Consider the following 22803-nt stretch of genomic DNA (forward strand, 5'->3'; position numbering starts at 1 on the left):
TAAAGAACGCGAATGGCGGCTCCCTATGGAGGCCGTCATTTGCGTACGCGCTTTTTTTTTTTTTTCCAAAGTCACCCGTGATAGGCTACGTGACGATTTATGTAGCCTATCACGGCTGACTTTGCAGATCTAGCCGTGATAGGCTACGTTAATCGTCATGTAGCCTATCACGGGGGCATGTTTTTTTTTTAAACTTTTTAGTTCGCGGCCGGGCGAGGCGAGGTGCCTCCCCCCCGGCCTGAATTTCGGCCGGGCGAGGCGGGAAGCCTCCCCCCCCCGGCCTGAACTTCGGGGGGAGAGCAGCGAAGCGCCTCCCCCCCACCGCAAAAAGCTGTGAGACCAGGTAAGTGACTTTCATGCACCCCTAATCAGAAGAGAGACTAATGGTCCTCAAAGTCCTCCTGAAAATCAGAGGCAGCAAAAGGCTGCCTAGATTGATTCAACTTTCAGACTTACTGATATCAGATTTGCAAATAATGCACAAACCCCCTATACTTGCCATTTCAATTTCAGTATATATCAAACCAATATGTCACCAAACATCTGTAACATTACTGTAATAAAGAGATACCAAGATGAGTAAACGTGTAAGGAATGATCAAACCCATGTTAAAAAGACTGAAGATCCATTTGATTTCAATGTAGGAGTTTTAAATAGAGCCAGTGTAGTGTAGTGGTGAGAGTGACGGACTGGGAGCCGGGAGATCCGGGTTCTAGTCCCCACTTGGCCATGGAAGCTCACTGGGTGACTTTGGGCCAGTCACAGACTCTCAGCCCAACCCACCTCACAGGGTTGTTGTTGTGAGGATACAACGGTGAGGAGGAGGATAATGTAAGCCGCCTTGAGTTCCTTGCGAGAGGGAGAAAGGCGGGGTATAAATGCAATAAATAAATAAATAAATAAATAAATAAAATAGTTGCTTAATTTTGGCTGGTTAGCCACATATTTATTGTGAGAAAAGAAAAGAGGAACCCTGTACAGATCCCAGGAAAAAAATATATTATGGAAAGCTCAATGTGTTTTGGGTCTAAAATCCTTTTTCAGGAGCAACTATAAACAATAATTCATAAACATGACCTGAATGTATATGTTGTTAAAATATATAATCTGATAAAGTTTCTACATAAATAAAATAATCTATTACAAAATTAGGACTGCAATCCTACACACATTTACTTGGGAGCAAGTCCCATTTGAACTCAATGAGGTTTACTTCTGAGTAGACACGTATTTCATACCTTGGAGTGCAAAATACCTGGAACATCTTAAAATTAATGTGATTATGAAAGAATATTAAAATATTTTTTATCAAAATCTATCCACCAACTTTTTAAGAATAGGTGAGAATCCTGAAAAGTAGAAACCTGTCAAAAAGGCGTAAAAAATGTTCCATACGAAATCAGCACTGATTTCTCTCTCTCTTTGCACAGGAATACAAAATCTTGGGTATTCACTACAGGAGTTCAATATGTTTTCACAGTTCTTCCTACAGTGAAGACAAGTTCCACTAAAATAATTAGATAGTCCTTTATTCTCAAGATTACTCTGTTTTATGTAATGGATTCAGTCACTGTACCATAATTTTGCCTCTGGTTTTTAAATTTTAGCTCTTAAGAACATTCCAAAAGACACCCACCTTGTAAAGCAGGCATGGAGAACCTCCAGCCTGAATACAGTGGCTCCCCATTCTGCGTTGGTTCCCCAATCCAGCCTGCCAGCTTCTTCTCCAGGCCTTGCCCTCTCTTCCAGCAGGGAAAAGCTCCTATCTCCGATCAATTGCTGATCAGAGAAATGAGCTTTTCCCTGCCAGAGAGAGGGGGATTGGACCTGGGGAAGAAGCTGCTGAGCAGTTCAGTGTTGCTTACTTCTGAGTAGACATGAGTAGAGGCTTGGTATTTAGGATAGTTGTGGCCTGGAGAATGATAGGATGTTCAGTGCTGCTGAGTGGTTCAGTCTTGATTACTTCCGAGAAGACATGGAGGCTAGTCCTGCTTACTTCTGAGTAGACTTAAAACTGGTATCACATTTTGGCCCCATACACAGATGGAATGTATCCCCCCCCCTCACCTTTCAGAGATTGAAATTCAGCACTTGGACTGAAAAGGGTTCTCCACCCTGTTGTATAGGAACAGTAGAATGGTTCCCTATTTATTATATCTTGGCTAACTATACTCAGCAGTTATGGTTTCATTATGGGCTTCCTTCAGAAGCACATTAAAAAAAGGAACCAAGATCCAGCCCTCTCCCGAACGTTGGGGACAGGGGGAAAAGAAGGAAAGAATATTTATTTACTTATTTATATTTATTACATTTCTATACGGTTCACAACAATATCTACTCTAGTGAAGTCATTTGCTTGACTCTCAGTTTTATTACTAAGGGTGCCAATCCTATGGGGATAGGTGGCCGCCTCCGAACTCGGAGGTGACCGCCTATCCAATACAGGGCAAGAGAAGCACAGAGGGGATCCATCCCCTCCACGCTTCAGCTGCCCTGCATTTGTCTAGCCGCAGAAAGGCAGAGCGGGGAAAACAGCTGCTGGACAACACATAGGATGTGTTGTACCAGCATTTCTGCCTTCCCCGCCCCGGAACGCCCCCTGGAACACCCCGTTTTCGCCACTCTGTGCTCCTCTTCTGAGAGTGCGGCGCTGTTCTGAGCTGTCTGCGAAGCAGTGCGGGGCGGGGCGGGGGGGGGGGAAGGTCAGTTCCTGGAACTGACATATCCTATGGCCGTCTAGGATTGCTCCCTCCATGTATCATCAAGCAAGTGTATTTTAAGCTTCTCATTTGTTCTTCTTTGTTTACATACCTTTATTCTGCTGTTCTACGCTATGTATTTTAACATCAATGTGCCGCATTTTGACGTAACTTGGATACCATATGAGGTATCCAAGTTACTTCAAAAAAGTGGCCAGAGTTCATGGTCAATAAACAAATACTGATTATCCACTAAATTAGGTACAAGCATCTCTTACATTTCTTACTTGAAGATACAACTTCTCCAGTGACTTTCAAGTATTTCAGTCTAGCACTCAGATACATTATGCTTAGAAATGTGTGTGTGTGTTGTGTGAGTGAGAGAAAGGGGAGAAAGAAAAGTTACTTGTAACAACGGTCACTAGCCAAGTAGTTTCAAAACCCTTTAGTTCTGGCAGCTTCTTTTGTTGGCCACAAATAGCTGCATTTCTGCTGAACTACAATTGTAAGCAAGCCCCATTTGTTTCAGCAGTACTACTTCAAAGTAACTGTGTTTAGAATTGCAGCCCAAAGGTCTATGTTCAAGGAGCAGCCACAACACATTACTTATATACTCACAGCTTTACAACACTTCAGTATGATACTAGCACATGTTAAGCATTTAGAGACTCTGCTCACTTTGCTTGAATTTAAATAAGCAAGGAAGAAGCAGCACAAAATATTTTTCAAGATTTCTTGACTTAAATTTTCTCCCTAATACCCAGATTTTAGATCTTGCTTCATGAAAACTGATAGTTTTATCTTAAGCATTTCACAGAAGAGATTATTATCCAATAGATTTTAAAATGGTCATCCTACAAATATCTTATTATGTTTGCAGGAACCTGGTTATTATAAAAAGAGTGCATTATGTGAAAAGAGTAAAAAATTGCTGTAGCAGAGACAAGCACATCTTTTAATAAAGAGAAAATTGGTAATGAAGTGATAAGAGTCTAGTAAATGCAAAGTTGCAAATGGCAGATAAAGAAGAGTAGAATTTGTAGATGGGGCTAATTCTCATGATACTTAAAAATGATATAGCAATGTTGCATCTGTCAACAATTAAGGCACTGAAGTAGTTTATAAATAAATGTATAAGAGATGACAGCACACACAAGAGTCAACGATCAGGAGGATCCCATTTCATTTATATTTATATCCTGCACTGAGCAGGGGGTTGGACTCGATGGCCTTGTAGGCCCCTTCCAACCCTACTATTCTATGATTCTATATTCTCCAAGGCCTAGTTTATATGATCAAACAGCTGACAACCTGAAGGTAGGAGAGACCATGTGCTGCCGCCACATCATACAGCCTTCCCCCTACCTTTGGTGCTGCTGCCGGTCGCTCTGTCACTACAACAAAAGCCGTGACAGGAGAGCGGCTGCCGGGCTCTCCAGAGCATCCCATGGAGGCAGTGGTGGCAGGCCCTCCTGGCGGAGGAGCAGTGCAATTCGCCACTCCTCTCACTCCGCTGCCTGGTGCAGGCACCTCACTCTGCTTCCTGGGAGGGCCAGCCCTGATTAAAAATGGATGCTGACACTCCATACTTTAGTTTACCACCTAAGGGCAATTTATCTCATTCCAGAAGTCTTTATCTAATATGCCATGCTCAGTTCACAAAAACCATGATTTACAACTAAGATCAGAGAATTTCTTTTACAAATGTAGCAGAAAATGACTCAGAACAAATGCAGGAAATAACTTTTTATTACGACACCATTTAGAAAGGCCCTTGGCATTTTGAGATGAAGCAGCACTTTATGGGAAACAACACATTGGTATGATTGATAAGCTCTATTTATATGGAAGCCCATTTATTGATAAGCTCTATTTATATGGAAGCCCATTTACCGAGCTTTGTTCTTTGGGAAGTAACAGTGCTGTCCAGGGATTAAGGGTGTGCACTAATGCTCAGTAGCTTATTTTCCATCCTCAGTGCAGTCAAAATCCAAAAGTTTACATCTGTGTGCAATGCCAGAACCCACAAGTTCATGATTTTACGAATAACATTACAGACCTCTCTCTTACATCATTGTCTATTTTGGGTTTGTTTTATTAATGGCTCATGCATTCCCAAACAAGCTGCGTTCCTTTATGTGTCCTTCTGTCATCGTAATAAAACTGCTGCTACTTTGTTAATACTGACTTCTTCTGGCAAAATGCTAACCAGAAACAGATAATGACCAATTAGTGTTGTATGAATGACCAAAATACGATACAGACAGATATCTCATGCTTAAATTTACACAAAACCTATAACATGATCCTCATTTGCTATGAGGCAGAGCCAACAGCTGCCCTCCTAGCTAGTCTGCTGCTCTCCTCCATTTCCCTTTCCCGAGTTTGAAAAGGTCCTATGCCAGTGTAATATCAAAGTCCCACGGGCAGCACACAGCAAATGATAGTGCACTTAGGTGCAATCCTATGGCTGCTAGTTAGCGGCTAGATGGCCACAGGATAGGTCGGTTCCCTGAGAACCGACCTCCACCCCCTCCTGCCTGCCTCGTAGGCAGCATGGACTGGTCCCGTGCTTTGTGCTCATAAGAGGAGCACAGAGCAGCGAAAACGGGGCATTCCTGGGGGCGGGTGGAAATGCTGTTCTGACCCCCTGCTCTGACTTCCCATGGTTAGACAGCTGAAATCGGCTGTCTAGCCATGAATGCAGGGCAGCTGAAGCATGGAGGGGACGATCCCCTCCACACTCCTCCTGCCCTGCATTGGATAGGCAGTTGCCTCCTGGTATGGAGGCAGCCGCCTATCCTGATAGGATTGTGCCCTCAGTTTACCTGAAATAGGAAAAAACAACACATGGATTTTAGGAGACCAATTTGGCTGCAAGACTGCACCTAGTTGGGATGCCCAGCTTTACATATAATTAACAGCTTGGCTAGGATTCACAACCTGCCTATGGAAACATCACATTTCCACCATGTAACTGAGGGTTATTCCTGTACTGCAGCTGCAATCCTGTACCCAGTTTCCTGGGACTAAGCCCCACTGAGCTCAATGGGACTTACTTTTGTAATTACATATAGAATTACATTGTGCATTTTCTACTTTCTCACAGGCATGACAGCTGAAATGATGTATTTACCACGACTTCTTTTAAAAGAAAGCAGCTGTTTTAAACAGCTATAGTTTACACTCAGCTGTAGTCCCACAACTCCACAGCTGCACTCAAAGAAAGACAATACCTACATTGGACCACGGTGTAACCTATCTAGCCATTTACGTCTCAAGCTGCAATCCTTAACACAGTGATTAGGGAGTAAATCTTGCAGAGCAGAATGGGATTTAATTCGGAGTAAACATACCTAGGATTGCATTGCAAGGGATCCTTGTAGCATGATCTTATTCAGTTTTATTGTGAAGCAAGTAAGTGGGTGCATGGGTTTGCAGCCTGCTCTTACATGCATTTGTTCTCAGGAATTGAATGTATATGGATCTTACTCCCAAGTTAAGCATGCATAACAGCATTTCCCAACCAGGTGCCCTCCAGAAATGTTGGATTACAAGTCCCATAATCTGTCTGAATTCAGAGGGGCTTCCTTCTGAGTAAACATACATAAGATCAGGCTATGTAAGGCTACAACCCTTTGGCACACTTACCTAGGAATAAGCCCCATTGATTTACTTCTGCGTAGACATGCATAGGATTGTACCGTAAATCCAGAATTAGTGATGCCTTTATCGCCACCCCCATTTACATGGCTAAGCAACCATTTGAATAATAACAACAACAACAATTTGATATTATTATATTGAATTTCTATACTCTTTGGGCAGTTTACAAAAATTAAAACCCTCAAATATAAAATTTTAACGTACAAAAATTTAAAACAGCTAAAACACATATAAGTGTGAAGAAATTGAATACGAAGGCATTTTTCTCACTCTCTCATAATACTAGAGCCCAACTGGGTCATCCCATGAAGCTGACTGGTGGGAGATTCCGGACAGATAAAAGGATGAAATTCTTCACACAGCACGTAGTTAAACTATGGAATTTTCTACCACAAGATGTAGTGATGGCCATCAACTTGGATGGCTTTAAAAGGGGATTAGACAAATTAATGGAGAAGTCTATCAGTGGCTACTAGTCCTGATGGCTATAGGCTACCTCCAGTATCAGAGGCACTATGCCTATATACACTAGTTGCTGGGGAACATGGGTGGGAGGACGCTGTTGCACTCATGTCCTGCTTGTGGGTTTCCTGTGGGCAGATGGTTGGCCACTCTGTAAACGGAATGATGGGCCCCTGGTCTGATCCAGCAGGGCTCTTCTTACGTTCTTATGAACAGCCGATAAGACAAGTAACATTAAAAGCCCCATCATATGCCACCACTACCCACGAGCTCATCCAGCAATACTTTCACAACAGATTTAACCAAGCGGCGAGCCACAGAGGCTACAGAACAACGAAGAGTCGCTGCGCTACCTGACTTACCTGTGGAGTTCCTTCGACCCAGGTTCAAATTCCGGGCAAGCTCCCGCGTTCGATTCCTCAGCAGCCCAGTTTCTACTCACACACACACGAAGAGCGCGTGTCTGTTTTCCCACAACCCCCCAGGACCCGCCCGCGCTGCCGTCCAAGTGGTCTCCAAACAAGCCAATGGCAAGAGCGGAAACTCGAGCCTTGTCAGAGGCGCACGTGGGGAGTAACCCGAAGAGACTGGGATCGGGGGTGGGGGGGAGAGACTGACGTAGGCGCAAGTGGGGGGGCGGGCGGGGGGGCGCCTCCCGGCTCTTGGCATATCCCTTCCATTGCTTGCAAGGGAGGGGCGCGCGAGGGGGCGGCCTCGCATCGAGTCTTCCGTTCTGGCGCCTCCCTCTCCTCCCGAGCGTGGGCGCTTTATGTGGAGAAAGAGCGCGGCGGCGGCGGCAGCAAACCGCCAGCCAATTCTGGACATGTTTCCTCAGGAGTAAGCGCCACTGAGTTCAACGGGGCTTACTCCCAGGTAAGCATGCGCAGAACTGTGGTCAGCGTTGGCACTCGCAGCAGCAGCAGCGCCTGCAGCTGCTTGTTCTCCTCCTCGGTCCCGCTGCTGCGGACTTACCGGGGCAGGTGGGCGGCTGCGACGGCGCCTCCTCCGCTGGGTTCCCGGGGAAGAGTCGCCCCGTTCCAGCGGGCAGGGCAGGGCAGGGCTGCGCCCGCCCCCGAGCCAGCCCGCCCCGGGCGGAGCGAACTTTTCCGCCGGCCGCCGCCTGGGAAAGCGAGGCGCAACCAAGGGCCGCTCTCTGCTGGCCCTCTCCGTTTCTGCTGCCGCTGCGCGCAGGGCCGAACTCCGGAGCAGGGGCAGACGGCGACGCAGCGGAAGCGAAGCGGGAGAAGTCCTCTTTCCCCTCCAGGCTTCCCCCTCGCTCCTCCTCGCCGCGGCTTTAGTTTCGTGGCAACTGAGAGTCACGCTGCCTTCCGGGATGCGCCTAGTGGACAAAAAAGGGGCTTCCCCGGGAGAGGGTCCTTTCTCATGGCCGAGGGGAAAGAGGGTCCGTTTATGAGTCGGGCGACGAATGAACGGAATAGGTGGCGATGAGGATAGTTCGGTGCCTTCCTTGGGGCCTGGGTGCAGGTGCAGCTGCTGTTAAACAGGAATAGTTTTTCTAATAATTCTAATGTGTAGAGGGGAAATGTGTGAAGACTACTGAGTATACCGAGATACCCAACGATTTATCAAGTAAGGAGCGGAAAAACAAGGGGCAAAGAACATCTATGGAATGGATAGTTTCCGTAAACAGTTTCTTTTAACAGATAAAAACCCACATACTAAAAAGATACGATCTAGTACGGAGTCTATTTCTGTAAGGTGCCACAACCAGAGTGAACCACACTTCAGAGTTGAAGGCCCCAGAGTACAGGGAATAAGTTCTGTGAAATTCCACAAAAAAGCGACTCAAACAGCCAGCTATTAAATGTTAAAGGTGGTGGGGGGAGTCTGTGGTTGCCTCCTAGACTAACCTAAGGGGAAATCCATTTCTGGTCTCTCCTAGTCCTGTCATTAGAATCTAAGTGTGAAAAAGTATTAAGTCCCCAAGATAATTTCTGGGGAAATGAAAGCAAAAAGGACAGTAACCCAGTACTGCCTGTGACATTTTATTTTGAGATATTACTGTTGTGGCTGAAAATGGGGAACAAAGACATGAATATATGAAGCTGTCTTAAATCACACAATTGGTCCATCTAGCCCAGACTTATCTGGTCTGGCCAGAAGTAGCTTTCCAGGGTCTCAGGCAAGAGATCTGTCCCATCACCTGATCCTTTTAACTGGAGATAGTAGGGCTTGAATCTAGGACCTTCTGCATTCAAAGCCTCTGATCTTCCACTGAGCTACATCTCCTTCCCTGAAGTGTCTAACTGGCCTGCCTTTTCAATAGCACAGACCTGTGACCATTTGTAACATCAGTGCTCCAAGCTTCTGCTTTTAGTTACATAGAGCTTTCTAGGAATGTCAAGGTATATCATATACTAATCTGGACCTGCATTTGAACACCCATAAATGCAACATTTACAGCACAATCTTGTGCATGTTTCCTTATAACCAAGACCCATTGTGTTAAAGGGGCTTACTCTCTAGTAGGTGTATTTAGAATTGCAGAACCGTTGCAAGTTACCTACACGTATCTGTAGTTGTAGGAGATAAGAACTAGTCTTGCCTTCAGGTTGCGGCTTTGCGGTCCACTTATTAACCACATGTAAGCTGTATCCTGCACCTTGTTCCCCACGTTTTGTACTGTGGGGGGTGGTGGGAGCTGTCTCCTACAAAAAGTACTTGCTTGCCTGCATCACTTTCACCTGCACTCAGATACTCTGTTCAGAAATACAACAGAGGATCCACCTTGCCAGAAAACATGAAAGGGAAAAAAGCTGGCCAGTGTTTACTTTCATCTCTCTAGCAAGGAGTTGCTCTTCTCAAGAGTGAGAGTTAGAAAAGGCATAGTGGCAACAAAGGGGGGGGGGAATAGCACATGTTGGGGAAAGCTTCTGCCAAAGACCTTTGAGAGTCACTACCAGAGTGGACAGTACTTGGACAGGTGGACACAGTGTTCTGACTCAGTTTAAAGTAGCTTCATGTGTTAATATAGGACTCCAACGTGGCAGGAAGTGGGTTTGTGGGCATCTCATTAGGTGTTAACATATGAACTGGCTTATAGAATCATAGAATAGTAGGGTTGGAAGGGGCCTACAAAGCCATCGAGTCCAACCCCCTGCTCAATGCAGGAATCCAAGTCAGAGCATCCCTGACAGATGGCTGTCCAGCCTCGTCTTGAATGCCTCCAGCGTGGGAGAGCCCACCGCCTCCCTTGGTTCCATTGTCATATTGCTCTAACAGGAAGTTTTTCCTGATGTTCAGCAGGAATCTGGCTTCCTGTAACTTGAGCCCATTATTCCGTGTCCTGTACTCTGGGATGATCAAGAAGAGATCCTGGCCTTCTTCTCTGTGACAACCTTTCAAGTACTTGAAGAGTGCTATCATATCTCCCCATATCATATCATCCGATGAAACCAGTTTTACTATAACTCAAATCATAATTGTTACTGGAAAAATCTGATTCCCCCACCCTCACTAGTAGTACTGCTGAAAGGGAAGGCTGTAAAGCAGTTGTGAAAGTGTTATAAACATTCAAATCCATCCTTGTCACATCACTTAAAAGAGAATTCCTGACGCAAACCAATAGAGTGAAGCAAGGAAGAAAAACAGGTCGTTCTACATAGGTAGCTGAAATCCCTGGCTAATATAATCAGCATACACACTGATTGCTGCCTTGAGATCCTTGGAGAAAAGGCAGGATATAACTATAATAAATAAAATAATGTAGAGAGCGCCAGTGTGGTGTAGTGGTTAGAGTGTTGGACTGGGAAGCAGGAGATCTGGGTTCTAGTCCCCACTCAACCATGAAGCTCACTAGGTGACACTGAACCAGTCACTGACATTCAGCCTAACCTACCTCACAGGGTTGTTGTGAGGATAACATGAAGAGGAGGACCATGTAAGCTGCCTTAGGTTCATTGCAAGAGGGAAAAAAGCAGGATATAAATGCAATAATAAACAAGGACTGCCTGATCTGTATGAATCTGTCCAATAACAGATTATCAGAGCCCTTCTCTGAATGGCAGTAAAAGTTAAGATTGGTAGCTACTTGAGAGAGGGCCTCTTCTGTAGTTGCACCTAAAGATTCACCTGGCCTAAAGATCCCATGGTAATGAAATATTGCTCCTTCAGCTCCATTTTCTTCAGCTTTTTAAGAAACGGTGGAGGCTTCACATTCCCTTATGTGTAGAAGGAATCCTTTAACTCACCCCTAATATGTTGTGTGTACCTCAGAATAGCAATGCAGTTATGAGTGCCATTGACATCTGCATAAGGTGCCCAACAGATGCTTGTGTTAATTGTGAACCAGAGTTGCTCCATGTTTGTACGCTAGCCCAACTTGTTTTGGCAGCACAGTCTGTGAGAAGCAGATTACAGCCTGTCAGCAGCTTCTCTGAGAATTCGTAGGGAGTACAGGTTCCTCCCCCTTCATGGATCACTGCCTTGTTGTGGCGAAGGGGCTTGCGTAACTCAGTGAAGCCATAAGCTATGCCGTGCAGGGCCACCAAGACGGACAGGTCATGGCAGAGAGTTCTGACAAAATGTGGTCCACTGGAGAAGGAAATGGCAACCCACTCCAGTATTCTTGCCAAGAAAACCCCATGGAACGTATCACAAGGCTAAAAGATATGATGCCGGAACATGAGCCCCTCAGGTCGGAAGGTTTCCAATATACTACTGGGGAAGAGCAGAGGGTATTTCCAAGTAGCGCCAGAAAGAGTGAAGCGGCTGGGCCAAAGCCGAAAGGACACTCAGCTGTGGGTGTGTCTGGTGGTGAAAAGAAAATCCGATGCTGTAAAGAACAACATTGTTTAGGAACCTGGAATGTAATATCAATGAATCAAGGTAAGCAGGAGGTTATCAAACATGAGATGGCAAGACTGAACATCGACATCTTGGGAATCAGCGAACTAAAATGGACAAGCATAGGCGAATTTAATTTGGGTGACCGTTATATTTACTACTGTGGGCAAGAATCCCTTAGAAGAAATGGAGTAGCACTCCTAGTCAATAAAAGGGTGGGAAAAGCAGTACTGGGGTACAATCTCAAAAATGATAGAATGATCTCAGTACGAATCCAAGGCAAACCATTCAACATCACAGTAATTCAAGTCTATGCCCCAACCACTGAGGCCGAAGAAGCTGAGGTTGATCGGTTCTATGAAGACCTACAACACCTTCTAGAACTGACACCAAAAAAAGATGTCCTCTTCATCATAGGGGATTGGAATGCTAAAGTAGGAAGTCAAGAAATCACCGGGATAACAGGCAAGCATGGCCTTGGTGTACAAAATGAAGCAGGACAAAGGCTAATAGAGTTTTGCCAAGAGAACACGCTGATCATAGCAAACACTCTTTTCCAACAGCACAAGAGGCGACTCTACACATGGACATCACCAGATTGATTGTGTACTTTGCAGCCAAAGATGGAGCTCTATAGTCAGTAAAAACAAGACCTGGAGCTGACTGTGGCTCAGATCATGAGCTTCTTGTTGCAAAATTTCGGCTGAAATTGAAGAACGTAGGGAAAACCACTAAACCATTCAGGTATGACCTAAATCATATCCCTTATGAATATACAGTGGAGGTGAGGAATAGATTTCAGGGATTAGACCTGATAGACAGAGTGCCTGAGGAACTATGGACGGAGGTCCGTAACATTGTTCAGGAGGCAGCAACTCAATCCATCCCAAAGAAAAAGAAATGCAGGAAAGCAAAGTGGCTGTCTGATGAGGCTTTACAAGTAGCTGAGGAAAGAAGGGACGCGAAAAGCAAGGGAGAAAGGGGAAGAGATATCCAACTGAATGCAGAGTTCCAGAGAATAGCAAGGAGAGACAAGAAGGCCTTCTTAAATGAACAATGCAAAGAAATTGAGGAAAACAATAGAATGGGAAAGACTAGAGATCTTTTCCAGAAAACTGGAGATCTCAAGGGAACGTTTTGTGCAAACACGGGCATGATAAAGGACAAAGAAGGCAGGGACCTAACAGAAGCAGATGAGATTAAGAAGAGGTGGCAAGAATACACAGAAGAACTATACAGGAAAGATCTGAATGTCCCTGATAGCCATGATAGTGCGGTCACTAAACTTGAGCCGGACATCCTCGAGAGTGAAGTCAAGTGGGCCTTAGGAAGCATTAGTAACAACAAAGCTAGTGGAGATGACAGTATTCCAGCTGAGCTATTTAAAATCCTAAAAGATGATGCTGTTAAAGTGCTGCACCCAATATGCCAACAAATTTGGAACACTCAACAGTGGACACAAGACTGGAAAAGGTCAGTTTACATTCCAATTCCAAAGAAGGGCAATGCCAAAGAGTGCTCAAACTACCGTACAATTGTGCTCATTTCACATGCCAGCAAGGTGATGCTCAAAATCCTACAAGCTAGGCTTCAGCAGTATGTGAACCGAGAACTACCGGAACTACAAGCTGGGTTTCGAAGAGGCAGAGGAACTAGAGATCAAATCGCCAACATTCGCTGGATCATGGAGAAAGCAAGAGAATTCCAGAAAAACATCTCTTTCTGCTTCATAGACTACGCTAAAGCCTTTGATTGTGTGGATCACAACAAACTGTGGCAAATTCTGAAAGAGATGGGAGTACCAGACCACCCTACCTGTCTCCTAAGAAACCTGTACGAGGGTCAAGAAGCAACAGTAAGAACCGGACATGGAACAACCGATTGGTTCAAAATTGGGAAAGGAGTATGACAAGGCTGCATATTGTCACCCTGCTTATTTAACTTATATGCAGAGTACATCATGAGAAACACTGGGTTGGATGAATCACAGGTCGGAATTAAGACTGCCGGGAGAATTATCAACAACCTCAGATATGCAGACAATACCACCCTAATGGCAGAAAGCGAAGAAGATCTCAAGAGCCTCTTGTTGAGGGTGAAAGTGGAGAGTGCAAAAGCTGGTTTGAAACTCAACATTAAAAAAACTAAGATCATGGCATCTGGCCCCATCACTTCCGGGCATATAGAAGGGGAAGAAATGGAAGCAGTGACAGATTTTACTTTCTTAGGCCCCAAGATCACCGCAGACGGTGACTGTAGCCATGAAATTAAAAGACGCTTGCTCCTTGGGAGGAAAGCTATGGCAAACCTAGACAGCATAGTAAGAAGCAGAGACATCACCTTGCCGACAAAGGTCCATCTAATCAAAGCTCTGGTTTTCCCAGTAGTAACTTATGGCTGTGAGAGCTGGACTATAAGGAAGGCTGAGCGCCGAAGAATTGATGCTTTCGAACTGTGGTGCTGGAGAAGACTCTTACGAGCCTCCTGGACTGCAAGGAGGTCAATCAGTTAATCCTAAAGGAAATCAACCCTGAGTGTTCCTTGGAAGGACAGATACTGAACCTGAAGCTCAAATATTTTGGCCACCTAATGCGAAGAGAAACTCTCTGGAAAAGACCCTGATGCTGGGAAAGACTGAAGGCAAAAGGAGAAGGGGACGACAGAGGATGAGATGGCTAGATAGCATCACCGATGCAATGAATATGAACTTGAGCACACTCCGGGAGATAGTGCAGGACAGGAAGGCCTGGCGTGCTATGGTCCATGGGGTCACGAAGAGTCGGACACGACTGAACAACAACAACAACATTACCTACCAAGAATATAGTTTTATAGGTTACTTAATACCTTTTTAGTAATGTGTATCCAGTGACAAACTGAAGCACAGCGATCACCTCTTCACCCCAAACATCTTTTCCAGCCTTTTCCGTTTCAGCATCTTGAATTTAGAAGTACTTTGTCCAAATATACACACAGGCCTTTCAAATGGCCATTCATTTAAAAGTTTTTATTATTTCTTTATTGTAACTGAAAAACTGTACATAAAAAGGAGCTGTAAAGTTACATTTGTCAAAACCAATGTAAGAAATATTTTCTCTGCCCAACTTAAAGGGAGTGCAAACATTTTACATTTCATAAAGTGACAAAAAGTAAACCAAAATTAATAGATTGTATTTATAGCAATGGTACAAAGTCAAGCTGGATTTTTTTTAAAAGCGTATGGCAAAAAAGAAAACCCCTTTGAAATGAAAAATCATATAGTTTTATCTCTAATCTTTAAAAAAATATAAATGAATTTAGAAGAGAATCACAGTATACGGGCCCTAAACATTTTAAACCAATACGAGGTACATAAAAATAGACACAGATTCCTTGGAAACTTTAATTCTTTGATTAAGCAGCAAGCATATCACTCTTCCAGGCAAAAAACACTGCTTAACACAACCCCCTACCCAAAACAGGACGTGCAAGCTGTATGCACATAATCTGGAAAGCACACAATTTTTTTTTAAAAAGGACGACATTTTGCTATGTACATATTCAGTACTACAAATGCTAAACATTTTGTTACTGTGTGGTATAGTGTATGTAAAGCAGTATTACACTACATACCTATCTCACCCAAATGAACAAGTGCCCAGTTATAGTTTTGATAGTCTAAAATTGCCATCTGCATGGCAGCACCCAGCCTTCTGTATACTGAAGTTCTAGCAACAAGAAACAAGACAAAAAAGGACAATACAGTCACTGGGAGACCTGATCTACATACTTAAATACTGAAAATGCATTGTTAGTAGTTTGGTATTTAGAGAGTTATGCCAAAATGCATAAACTGGGGTTTGAGAGTTTGGAAGAATTCAAAAGATTAATATTGACCCCAGAACCAAAGTTCAAATACCATGAAGTATCAAGAATTCTGGCAACTGACAGTCCTGCTTTTCTTCTTTTTGAAAAGCCAGTATTTAAAATCAAACGCTGTGGCTGGGAATACAGATATAGTATGAAAAGAAACCTATAGAAGGGGATTTGTGTTTAATAAACTACAAACAAAACAAAATTCTATTTAAATAAGATTATTTCAACAACAACAAAATGAGAAAATGAAAGTTAATGGATATATCCCTTTAACACCTTAATCATGATTAAGGTGTTAATCTAAAAAGTTTTGACACTTGAGCTGTAAAATGCAGTACATAAGAGGCTGGTACAACTTTGCTGCACACAAAATCACCTTAAATCTTGAATGTTAAACACCGTTGCTTCAGTAAGAAGTGGGGAAGTCAGCTGGGTCAGTAAAGAAGAAATGCACATCTTTTCATGAAATCAGAAGACTTTTGTAGCTCAGCATTTCTTGCCCAAAACTAAAAGAAGCAAGTCTCTGCACTGCTGTTTCCTAATTGATTAAATAAAGCATGATTTGGTATCTGCTTCAATACCAAGTAAAATGGGGGAAAATGCATTGGCAAAAAATAGATTGGGGTAGGCCAAGAAGGAAGCAATAGCAGGTAAAGACATACTTAATGTCTGATTGTTTCACAGTGCCCCTGTACCTATGGAATTCAGCAGGGCACTCCTTGCTAATTTATTGCCAGAACTTAGACAAGAGAATAAAATTTCAGGTAAAAAGTAGTACTACAAAGATTATTTAAAAAGAACATGACTTAAGTAGCCACGTGGCAACAGAGGCTGTTACTGGTGTTAGTTTTCTTCTATGTTAAATGTAAAGCAAAGACGCTGGCTCATCCATTGCCTACCATAGATTTTGCACTAGCAAGTCATGCTTCCAGTATCAGATATATAGGTTTAACCTATTTTGTACCTTAGCTTTTCAAATTTTCAAGACAACTTTTCCAATAGGTATACTGAAGAAAAGCAGTTTATAGAGAAATCTAAAAAATACAAGCCTAAAAAATGTATGAAGTTACGGTCTCTGTCAAAATCTGAATGGCAGGCTTGTTAGTAATGCTTGCGCTCCTAACATAGGAAAATGTAAAAATAATTTCCCCAATATATCAATTTTACAGCCCACTTCGGAACTGAAGTTGAAACTCCTACACTCTCCAGATGGTTTGTTTTCATGTAGTTGAATATAAAGAATCTTATAAAATAAATAGAGTAAAAACCAGTTGAAGTCTTAGTGCATTGAACTTTTTCTTTTTTTGAGAAGTTAGCTGTGTAAAAAGGCTGACTTCACAGACATGGTTTGCTGTAGCAATCTAAAGCACTGATGTTTCTCTAATACAGATGGCCATTCACATATTTCTGCTGCTAAGGTTTCCACCTTGCTCTTTTGTGTAAGACTGCTTCAATATTGCAGAAGGCTTGCTTTCCCTCCCTTCCCCCTTTCATTATCTGAGGAAAAATAGACACTGATACATTTTTGTTATTTACCATAGTTCTGCTCTACTTCTTTAGTGCAGAGGGGACTGTGATTCTGTCTGGATTCCAATAAGTGACGGTGGCTGGGGGCCGCCAGTGGAGGATAATGCTGGTCTTGGGTTTAGACGAGGAGGCATGGAATTAGCTGGGCGGATGAGAGGTGGAGGGGGCTGGTTTAGGGTTGGCCTTGGCTGAATAAATCGAGCCTGTTGCTGAAGTGGCGGAGGCTGACGATGGAGAGCTGGAGCAGCCGGAAGGGTTGGACGAAGTAGTGGAGGCGGCTGGTTCAGAGTTGTTACAGGGGTTGCTGGTGTTGGAGTAGACGCCTGGGCAGGTGGAGAAGACCCTACAGACTGAGGAGTCTGTGGGATCTGGGCCTATAAATAAAGTGATACAGATATGTAAAAGCAGCCATCCTGTCAAATCATGCAGTTTGGGTTGTCATTGCCTCCAGAATGAGGGAAGCACAGTCAGCTTACCCATATTGGTAACTATGAAACCCTTCTTTGAAAGCAACCATTTCTAAACAATTTAATAGCAAAGGAGAAAATATTCAATATACAAAAAAAGAAAAAAATATAAGCTTAACATTCAGAATTATTCAACTATACATTTCCCATATTAGTACGGTCACAAGGATGTTTGGGAAGAGAGACCGGCAGCCCAGTGGTTAAAATGTTCTGCTAACACAAGCCCGACTAAACTGAATACGACATGGCCAGTAGATTGCTCTAAGTACCAGGATGCAATAAGCTTCCACAGCTGGTGGTTCAGCATTCCACTTCAGGGTAAATATTACATTTTATGATATGAAGTTTAATGCCATTCCTGAACTCATGCTTTTGTAAGATCCGGTACACAAAAACACACCTCATCTTCTTCATCAGTGCTCTTCCCTGATGGCACATTAGTATTTTTTGTGTCCTCCCCTAAAGCAGAAGCATCACCATTAGAAGCCAGGGTTCCTTGTTCTGCTTCCCACTCCTGCAATACCTCCTCTAAGTTAAACCGACGCCTGTAGTTTACAAAGAAGTTCTTCACTTGACCAACAGTCTTGTTGCCAATTACATCAGCAATAGCTTGAAAATCTTTACCATACTTGCGGACACCTAAAAAGGCAAAGTAAATACACCTATGAAGGTTCAAGTCAATAAGCAAAAATCTGTATGATGTATATATGCAGAGATTCCCTCTATGGATGACAGATAATGTAAAAGGCCAATATGTGGTTTGTAACTGGTCCATTTTATTAATGAGTTTTAATATTGTAAGCATCCTACTTACTAGCTCTAAGGATCCCAGCCTACATCTAACCTCATTTCTCTGTCTCAATGCCACTTTAAGCAAATGATTATGAGTAAAATGAGTATTTCTAATTGCTTCCACAGGAATTAACTCATTCATGTATCAATTAACTAAATTGCACATCTGTTACTATTTATTTATTTATTATGGCTAGTGTGCCACTCATTCTTGATCAGTCTCATTCCTTTTGTTGGCTGGTTACATGAATTGACCAAAAAAGAGACGGGGGATTTGTAGCTTACAATATCTATCAAATTCAGTCTTTGCAAGCAGCTGCTCAACCAACAGTTTATAGAAAAGTCAGCTATTTGGCATAATGGTTAAGGGGTCCCTGGACAAAAGGAATGGAAGACCCCAAGAGAAACTTTAATTAACATTCTAGCTATGAAAATCTGGGTAACAATAATTTTAAAAGTCTGAGCACTCTGAAATGCAGACATTGATTCTTAACTTGACAAGATTCAATTTTACAGGAAGCAGGTAATTGTTTACATATTTTAATGCATTTTCTGAAATGCTATTTACTTTTATTTCTATTCTCAGATTATCTTCAGTAACTCCTAGGAGACTGTGCTTAAGCCTGTAGCTTGAGCAGACAGTCTCTAAGTGCAATCTTTGTAACAAAATGGTCTTACCAGAGCTCATTTTCAAAAGAATGAGTATAACCAGGACCAACACTAAAGGTGCCCACTAAGAGATTCTCCTGTTCTTTTCTCAGTTGTCTAGCTGTGCATTCAGGAATCCAACTGATACTTTAGGCCCTCAAATTCTGAATTATTGTGCCTTTTTAACTACTGACTCCTCAGAGGACTAGCATAAAAAAAATAAAGTTGTGAACATACCTGTCAGAATTGATTAAGTAATTGTATTTCACGAAACAGGGATGTCTCTGTGTTACGAATTGCTAAAATGTGACAAGCTGAAAACAATATGTAGGGCACAATCTGATGATCCTGGGACATTGTCCCAGGGACCATAGTATTTTACAGAGGCCCCCTCCTGAAGCCTTAGACACTGCTATGACCTCAGGAGGGGGACTATGTGTTCCGATCCCTCCCCCACCCCCTCCCCCACCCAGCTGCTAATGAAAGAACCACGGCGGCTGCTTCCCAAGGTTGCAAATGTGACTATGGGGAGAGGAAAAAGGAGTGTTTTGGTGGGCAGGGAGGGGAGGGAAGAGAAGATGCCGGGATACGCAGTATCCCTGGTCCCGCGCCTGGGAGCATGAGTTCTCCAGACAGGCTCAGAAACCCATCTTGATTAATAGGCAACAACAAAGAGGACAGAGAAGTGCTAACTGCCTCCATTGCTTCTTCTGCTCTGCCATGCATCTCCATGCAGAACACAGGATATTCAGAGTGCTCTGACATTGTAGCGCTCCTTCAGAAAGCATAGGGTTGCTCTTCTCACGTGCCAGCACTAAATTAGGATTCATTCATTCATAAAGTGATTTTGCTCCTCCTTAAATTTTTTTTATTGGAATGCATTTAATTCTACAACCGCCTCAAATTGTATTAAAAGTAAGAAAAGCAAAGGATTTAAAGAAGACTTCACTAACCCAAATGTAGGAAAACTGCATTTCATAAGCACAGCTTTTATTGGAGGGTTCCTTATTTATCTAATGGCAAAACATTATTTTAGATGGCCAGAGATTTTGTACAGCTGTGGTGGCAGAACTATTCCTATTTATAGTTAATTGGGGAGGGGGGAGTATTTGCTGAAGTCAGTCTAAATGACGTGCTTGCTTACAACAGCTGTGCATAAACATCTGTTAGCACAGTGTACCGTTAGACACCACAAAAGTGACACAACACCCTACTTTCCTTATGAGAAATGGTTAAGTCGCCATCTGCTTGCTTCTTTGTAGATGTCAGAGAGCTTCCTTTTAGGACTGAAGGATGTGAACCCACTAGAAAATACGGTTTATAGGAAAACTTTAAACAAATTAATCATTTTAGAAATTTTCTGTTATCAGCCATTTTATTTTATTTATATATATATATAATCTGGCTTTGTACGTTCAACAACATTGTTCACTGTTCCTTTAGCATACTTGCCAACACCATTCTTAAATCCTTCCTATTAATCTTAAATAATTCTTATTAACAAGAGAACAGAACAAAATCCTCTTAATTGCATTTTAAAGCTGCCATACCATGGGGGTGTCCACATGTTCTTTCAAAGGGAAGAGGTGGCTACAGATCTATTTTTGGAGTACTTTCCAGATTGCAAAGGATTTCTGTCTTTAAAAAAATAGTAGTAATACTAGTGTACCTTGAACTGCAAGAAGTTGTTCTTCTGTTGTCCAACGGGCATTGATTTTTTGATTTGACTATTAAGAGAGAAAGAGAATGATAGAGCACATTCCAAGATGTTACGTGTCGGAAAACTACAACAGAGAATTTCAGCCATAAACACCACCTTTCAACTCTACAGCCAGGATTTGCAATCACTAATTCAGTAGCTCTGATGTTTTTACATGGGCTCTATGGGAATTCTCAAAGTTAGGACAGGAATTTGCCTTACACTATGTAAGACCATTGGTCCACCAGCTCAAGATTCTCAACAGTGACTGGCAGTGGCTCTCCAGGGTTTCAGACAGAAAACTCTCCCAGCCCTACCTGAAACCAGTGATTGAACTGGGGACCCTTTGCATGTAAAGCATGTGCTCTGTTACTGAGCTATGGCCTTTCCTTCTATTTGAATAGGGGTTACCCCCATTCTTTTCAATGCAGAGAACTGCTTTATGTAGACATATGACCTATAAGCACGGTACATTCCAATGCTGAAGAGAATGAGACTACCCATCCTTCACAGGGATTAGCATGTGCACTGGAAATGCAACCGTTGAAATGCAACTAGTGAATGCAATCATAAGCAGTAGCATAATTTGGTGGCTGGGGAACATGGGTGGGAGGGTGCTGTTGCACTCATGTCCTGCTTGTGGGTTTCCCGTGGGCAACTGGTTGGCCACTGTGTGAACAGAATGCTGGACTAGATGGACCCTTGGTCTGATCCAGCATGGCTCTTCTTATCTTCTCAAAAAAGTATAATCCTCCTTTGTAGTATATTTGGGTTACTAATTATAAGTCACATTTAAGGGGATTTTTTGAACATAATGCTAAAACCCGTTTTTGAATCCTTCATGTTATATGCGCCATGTATGAAACGCTGTTAATGTAGGATGGTGATTTCATACTTTATATTTATTTATTTAATTAAAATGCATTCCAGCTCATGTAGGCTTTTTGTATTAGCTTTATTGACCAGTTTAAGCAAATGTGGTTTAAACCTCACAGGTGAAAGCACCTTTAGAATGTATTCCAATGCCTTTATAAGCCATAAGTAAGTTGACTCCCAGCACAACAAATACAATACTAATAATTCATCTCAATTTCAGCGACTCACCTCAGGAGGTTTGAATTCTTCTATCCCACCTTCAATTTTCTGCTTAAGTGCACTGTTTACTTGTTTAGCATTCTGAACCTTGTCCAACAAACAACAAAACCAGGAATGAAAATTAGCTTTTATACACACACACACCTGTTGCTAAGTGACTAGCTGGGAAGTCAAGCCAAGCTCCCTGCGGAGAGAGTACCACTTCTGAAGAGATGAAATCTGCCTGTGGGAGCCAAGCACCCCATCTGCTTCCACACATGAAGCACAAACATGATTGGTACTATGGGAGACTCTTTATGAGAGTTTGAACTTCCTGGATCAAGACTTGAAGGGAACATCCTCATCTGCTCACCTAAGGCTGAAAACCTCAGCTACCTGCTTTGACTGGTTGAGGTGTTCTGAAAGCCAACCATCCCACTGTTAGTTTCTGGTTATTAAGGGCCATGGAATAGGCCCTCCCCTCATTTCCCCTGATTTTAGCATGCCTGTGCTATTTTGAATGTATAATGCCAAGAGGTTTGAATATACAAACGCATCTTTCCATTTAGGCATTAATATAGCTGCGAATGTGAAATTATTCCAATAGAATGGTAGAAGTGTAGAAACAGGACTAGCATGAGCTTGTCACAAAGATGCCTCCCAACCCCAAGAAAAAGCATATTTGTTATTTACTATCTTTATAGGCCATGTTTCCCATAGTTCAAATGGGTCGATATCCTATTACGTATCAAAAACTGATACACAATCATAAAATCCAATTAAGGAAGTTCAAAACAAGATTAAGGTATAGTTAAGTCATATATGAAGCCCCGTTTTAAAACTGACAAAGCAACTTTACTTATATCCAGTCCAACAAGTATACATCTCTAGACTCTTCGGAAACCAGCACTATTGTCAAAGTCTCAGCTTAAGGTTTTCCAGAACTGCTTTAGAACACAGCTCATGAACTGACTTTTATTAACCAGGGCTACACACACTAAGGGATAAATTTAATCCACAGTATCACTTTAATGGCAATGTTTTGGTTTAACTGTGTTATCGTCTGCCAAAGAATGCAGAACGGGGAAATGAATAAAAATCTAAAAA

At 42.7% G+C, this 22803-nt stretch overlaps 2 protein-coding genes across 7 annotated transcripts in view; both read right to left on the minus strand.

The window, feature by feature from the left end:
* TRAF5 (TNF receptor associated factor 5) overlaps positions 1 to 8163 on the minus strand; it is a 54081-nt gene extending 45918 nt beyond the window's left edge. For 2 of the 4 annotated variants that reach the window (XM_084828876.1, XM_084828879.1), the window contains exon 1: positions 7801 to 8163. The gene's annotated coding sequence lies outside the window, so the exon portion shown is untranslated. Of the gene's footprint in view, positions 1 to 7190; positions 7566 to 7800 lie in introns of those variants that run through there. The other 2 variants (XM_084828877.1, XM_084828881.1) reach the window with 2 other exon arrangements.
* A 6467-nt stretch (positions 8164 to 14630) lies between these two features.
* The window catches only part of RCOR3 (REST corepressor 3), a 29514-nt gene continuing 21341 nt past the window's right edge, over positions 14631 to 22803 (minus strand). The window contains exons 9-12 of one of the 3 annotated variants that reach the window (XM_084828883.1): positions 21727 to 21804; positions 20593 to 20650; positions 18007 to 18122; positions 14631 to 17390 (exon numbers count right to left, since the gene is read on the minus strand). In XM_084828883.1, the coding sequence (XP_084685009.1) occupies positions 17046 to 17390; positions 18007 to 18122; positions 20593 to 20650; positions 21727 to 21804 (597 nt within the window). In that variant the 3' untranslated portion in view covers positions 14631 to 17045. Of the gene's footprint in view, positions 17391 to 17883; positions 18123 to 20592; positions 20651 to 21726; positions 21805 to 22803 lie in introns of all 3 variants that reach the window. The other 2 variants (XM_084828882.1, XM_084828884.1) reach the window with 2 other exon arrangements.

Source organism: Heloderma suspectum, chromosome 1 (genome assembly GCF_057233095.1).
Source record: "Heloderma suspectum isolate Gila_16-S chromosome 1, 16-S_ref, whole genome shotgun sequence".
Lineage (NCBI taxonomy): Eukaryota > Metazoa > Chordata > Lepidosauria > Squamata > Helodermatidae > Heloderma > Heloderma suspectum.